Source organism: Phoxinus phoxinus (assembly GCF_949152265.1).
Source record: "Phoxinus phoxinus genome assembly, chromosome: 1".
NCBI lineage: Eukaryota > Metazoa > Chordata > Actinopteri > Cypriniformes > Leuciscidae > Phoxinus > Phoxinus phoxinus.
In genome coordinates this window covers 35866949-35872115 of record NC_136876.1, presented here as the reverse complement: position 1 = coordinate 35872115, position 5167 = coordinate 35866949, and the positions used below count along the sequence as shown (strand labels likewise).

Sequence of the window (5167 nt, the reverse complement as noted above, 5' to 3'; positions counted from 1 at the left end):
GAATATCTTCGGATTAACTTGTGACAAGTTGCCTATAAAATCGCCACATAAATAAATAGGCTATAGTGGGTCGGTCAATTTGTCAGCATTGCACTAGCAATCTTACCTGTTCACATGGCAACATTTCGACTTGACGAATCGGTACGGTTGTGTGTTTGTTTTTCCCCTCGTTTTCTTTTCTTTTGTGTGTGTGTTTGTTTGTGTGTGCAAAAGATTCGAAATGAATAGAGGAACATTGTCTCAAACGGTGATGAATCCGACGCACTGTGTGGCTGCAGTCCGAGGTGAGATTTCAGTGTCTATTTAGCGTTTAACTGTGTATCAAATCTGATCGCTCTCCCTCTAAGGCCCCCTGTGTAGTCGTGATGTAGTTCTTATCAAAGCCCTCCTGTCTTGTTGTGACAGCTCTGATATTGTTTATTGAGGTGGATGTCAGGTTTAATTAGCAATCGATATGGAAAGCGTTTTCAGACTACGTCTCTGACGTCAGCGCCGATTAACGCTTCTCATTGGTCTCAAATTCCCAGAGCCTAAGCTAATTATTGGAAGCTTCGTGTTGATAAAGAACAGCTCATCCTACTCTCCACATCATGTCCCCTCCTCGCTGGCCACTCTCGCTGCATGTTTTTTAAATTCACATCACCAACCACCAGACGTCGTTTCCTTTTGCCTGGGAGATGATGGACAGCAGGATACTGGATCCACCTCATGCCCAGTTCGGAGGCTCGCTCGGTGGGATGGTGGGCTTCCCGTACCATCTAAGCCACCATCATGTGTACGAATTAGCCGGTCATCAACTTCAATCCACGGCCGCGGTTCCTTTCTCAATAGACGGATTACTTAACGGCTCGTGCGCGGCTTCTGTGGTGAATTCTAACCATCTCTTGTCGTCTGGCTGCGGAATGAATGGAGATAACCAACAGTACAAACTGACAGGTAAGCAAACAGACACTTGTCCTAAACTGGCATGAGGGACTTTGGTGGAAGAACGAACGCGTGTTTTTGTCATGTTGTAAAACAAAGAATTTTTTCTTCTTCTCCCCCATAAAGCTTTGAAGAATAACCCAGGGAAACAAAACAAAGGGTTCTCTCATCATGCTTAGTTTATTGGAATTAAGGCAGACTGACTTTAATAAGGAAGAGAGGCTAATAAAAAATATTCTAGAAAATTATTGACAGCACATTCTTTCCTCTCTCCGTATTATTTTCCTGCTTTTGTTGCTTTACTGAGAAAAGAAAACTGATGGCTTTCATTTTTCTCGCTATCCTTTCTCACACATTAATGCAGAAAAATAAACACTCCGAAGAATTTTAGTGGGCCCACTGTTTTGGTGGACAGAACTGTGCAAGTTACAAGCGATGCTAATTTATTGTTTCTCACATAGATTCGGGGGACCCAGAGAAGGATAGCCCGGGTTGTAAAAGAAGACGAACTCGTACCAATTTCACTGGCTGGCAGCTGGAAGAATTAGAGAAGGCTTTTAATGAAAGTCACTATCCAGATGTGTTCATGAGGGAAGCTCTTGCTCTGAGATTGGATTTGATAGAATCGAGGGTGCAGGTAAATCCACTGAATTTATCTTTCATGTCTTGTGTGCCGTTATGAAACAGATAAATTCAAAAGATGTGAACACATACGGTTTTGTGAATAATCTTGTTGTTGGTTTTTTTATTTTTTTTATTTCTGCTTTGGTAATCTTTCTCTAGCCTACATTAAATGTTTTTGTACAAAACACGGAATGTCTTACTTGTGAAAATGCTACTGTTTTCAAATTACCTTTATTAAGGTTAAGGAACCTTTATTTAAAGTTTAAATTATTTAAAAAACGGAAAGTGTTTGTGGAGGAAATAGTCGTTTGTTGTTGTTGTTTTATATTTGTAGACTATAGGCTTTACAGTAGGCCCCACTGTTAACAGAAATAAATAAAGCAAGAGACCGACTTGAACTAAGATTAAATAAAATCATTCAAAAATGTATTTGTATTATTCTCTTTAACATAGGCTATAGCCTAAGCTATGTTTTTTGATATCGGTTGAAAATATACAGGAAGGCTACATGAATGATTGTTCACAATTCTTATAAAATATTACTCAATTTAATGTGATGGATGTTTGTGATCAGAAGACATTGCTCAGATTTCGGTACGCAAAATAGCCTGTCAGGCGTAGCCTACGTTTGTTATCATTATTTTGGTCTGTAATAATCGAATCAAACATTTGGCCTATTTATCAAAACTCCTTGCCTAAAAATGTAATGAGCATAATATAATTCATCTAGCCTATATGTTTTAGGATGCGGCCTAGAACAGCATCACGATGGTATATTTTCACCATAACATAGCCTAATTATAAAATCGTGTTGTTTGGATAATTGCGTTTTATTTTTAATTTTATAGACATAGGCCTATTTTCAATTTATTATAACAATATCACACTTATAATACATATTCAATCCTAAATATAGCCAACAACATTATATAAACATACTGGTAACGCACAATTGAACTAAATAGTTTCTATTTATAGTAGTCTATTTCATAAACGACAAAAAAGAAAATAAATTTTATATAACACAATATGTAGCCTAATACAGCATTGCATATTATAATGTAGCCTACTAATATATATTTATGTAAGTGTCTAAGGTATAAGTGTGTAGGGCCTAGCCTATGTATAAGTGAATATGTGAATGAATAACCTATTAAGTAAATATAATCTATAATATGTTTAAAAGAAGGAATAAAGTTTTATATTTATCATAATTGGCATTTTATTTATGGCATGAAAATTAATGTTTTTTTTATGTTTAGGTATGGTTTCAAAACCGAAGGGCGAAATGGAGAAAAAAGGAGAACACGAAGAAAGGGCCGGGCCGACCAGCACACAACTCTCATCCGACGACCTGCAGTGGCGAGCCAATGGACCCAGAGGAAATTGCTCGCAGAGAACTAGAGAGGATGGAGAAGAAGAAAAGGAAACAAGAAAGAAGGCTTTTAAAGTCCCAGAACAAACTCATTTCCGGGGACTTATTTCACACCCCAGGATCTGACAGTGACAGTGGCTTGTCACAAATAACGGACAGTGAACAAAGCATTTGCGAAATGGGCCGAAACCAAACGCAACCAAGCTGCGACCAAACTCCACAGAAACTCCAGAACCAAAGAAACGCAGACCACGACGCGAGTGGATCCGAGCTGGACTCATCCGACAGCGGTCAGCAGTCAAACATGTGCTCCAACAGTAGGTCTTCCACTCTTCAAAAACTCAATCCCTTTAGCGTGGAAAGCCTTCTGTCGGACTCCAGGCCGAGGCGCAAGCCGCCAATGGACTTCCCACTACCGACACCACGGCCTTTGATAGGGAAAGGACATTTTTTACTGTACCCTATTACACAACCTCTCGGTTTCATTGTTCCACAGACTGCTCTGAAGAACACAGCACCAGGCCCCGATGCCGAAAATGGCCAGAAAGGGCCAGCTACTGACAGTTCATTTGCTGGAAACCTAGGACACAGGAACGCCAAGGACAACAGTGTAAACAACAGCGGCGCGCGAGCAATCAAAGGCCAGGTCAGTCAGTCGGGCAACATGTCGTGTTCACCACAGAGCAGTTCACCACAGACTACCATTAACGGCCACTCGACGGGCAGCTGTAACGAAAGATGCCCACAAGATATAGAGTTAGACCTCGTTGATCCAAAGTCTCCACAGTCGGAAAAAAGGGAGCAGTCGTTACCTGACTATCCACCACAAAATTCAGAATCAGCGACAACCAACAAGGACACCGAAAAAGACTCAGTTGACGTCGATATGGAATAAATGAAATCATAATAGAAACTGAGGAGCGTGTCGATATCGCACGACACTTCTCCGCAGTTTAAACGAAGAGGAAAAAAGTCGACATATCGAAACGTATCGTTTTCATTGACATATTTATATTCTGATTAGGGGAAATATCTGTGTGAATAATTTGTGTATGTGGTGGGCTATCAAATGTTTATTGAACAACTAGCAGCAGCTCCCTGTATAAGAAACTGTAAAAAAAAAAAAAAAAAAAAAAAAACAACACCAAGACAAAACCTCAAACGTTGTACAAAGTATTAAGATATTTATATATGTAAGTTTTTCATAAATAAATCGATTGTATACAACAAACTTAAGCGTGTATGACCCTAAATAGAGCTTATATTGTGGGCTGGAGCTCCTTCTCCCAAACCCTGTGTTGTATTTTGTGTATTGCTTTAACAAATTTATTCATCTATAAGCTACACTGAAATGAGGTTACGAGCCGGAGGCGAAAAGACCCGTTCGACTCCTGCAGAGTTTTGATATGAAAGTAATTATTTTCCCGGTGGCTACTGCAGGGATTCAGTTTATTTTAGCCCAAAGGGTTATAATACATTACCGATTTCTAGTGATATGAAATCACATAAACTTCCAAGAATAATAGAATTAGCATGAAAGGCTGGGGTGTCAAATTGAAATACGAAAATAATAGCCCCGGCAGCTGGGAGTGTGTTTGTGCATATTGGATAGGAGATGGGAATTCGTGGGGCGGAATTTTCATGAGCTTTTCACTTTGTCAGGGCCCTTGTAGCTGGCTATATTAAGATAGATGTTCGATGATATCCCTCATTGTTCTGTCGCTTATATTGATGTTCCTGTGTTATCAGCCTATTGATCATGCGTCGGCTGTAATAGGACGGGCGAAGCAAACGTGCCTATTTACAATAGCAGAACACATTTGTTCTAATAGGGTTGGCGGTCCCATGGGACCCTGTGGGGGCTCCCAGACATCTGCGCCTTGACAATATTAGCACTGTTGACCAGATCTAAAGGCGAGGTAAGAAAAGAAGGCAATAAAAGCATACGATCATTTTCATGACAAATATAGCCTAACTGCACGGTAGCTAAATACCAATAATGAATTAGCATTTTCATTTTCCAAGGTGTTTAATTTTGCTCATACGGGCGCGTTTATTGTCTTCTTCTTAAACATCCTTTGGTCGCCTCACTTCCCGGTCTTGATTTGCAAATAAATTGAAAATAATCAGTGAGGCTGGCGCAAATGAATTTCAGAGCCAGTGTCTCTTTCATAATATTTACATAATTTTCACCAGAGACAGATTTAAGACTTGGCATATGGCGTCCAGGGCAAATAGACTACA

General features: G+C 39.8%; 1 protein-coding gene across 3 annotated transcripts in view; it reads left to right on the top strand.

The window, feature by feature from the left end:
• The window catches only part of uncx (UNC homeobox), a 100133-nt gene extending 96096 nt beyond the window's left edge, over positions 1 to 4037 (top strand). The window contains exons 6-9 of one of the 3 annotated variants that reach the window (XM_079599262.1): positions 214 to 284; positions 528 to 936; positions 1386 to 1561; positions 2811 to 4031. In XM_079599262.1, coding sequence (XP_079455388.1) covers positions 678 to 936; positions 1386 to 1561; positions 2811 to 3818 — 1443 coding nt within the window. In that variant the 5' untranslated portion in view covers positions 214 to 284; positions 528 to 677 and the 3' untranslated portion in view covers positions 3819 to 4031. Of the gene's footprint in view, positions 1 to 213; positions 285 to 527; positions 937 to 1385; positions 1562 to 2810 lie in introns of all 3 variants that reach the window. The other 2 variants (XM_079599263.1, XM_079599264.1) reach the window with 2 other exon arrangements.
• Positions 4038 to 5167: the final 1130 nt, after the last annotated feature.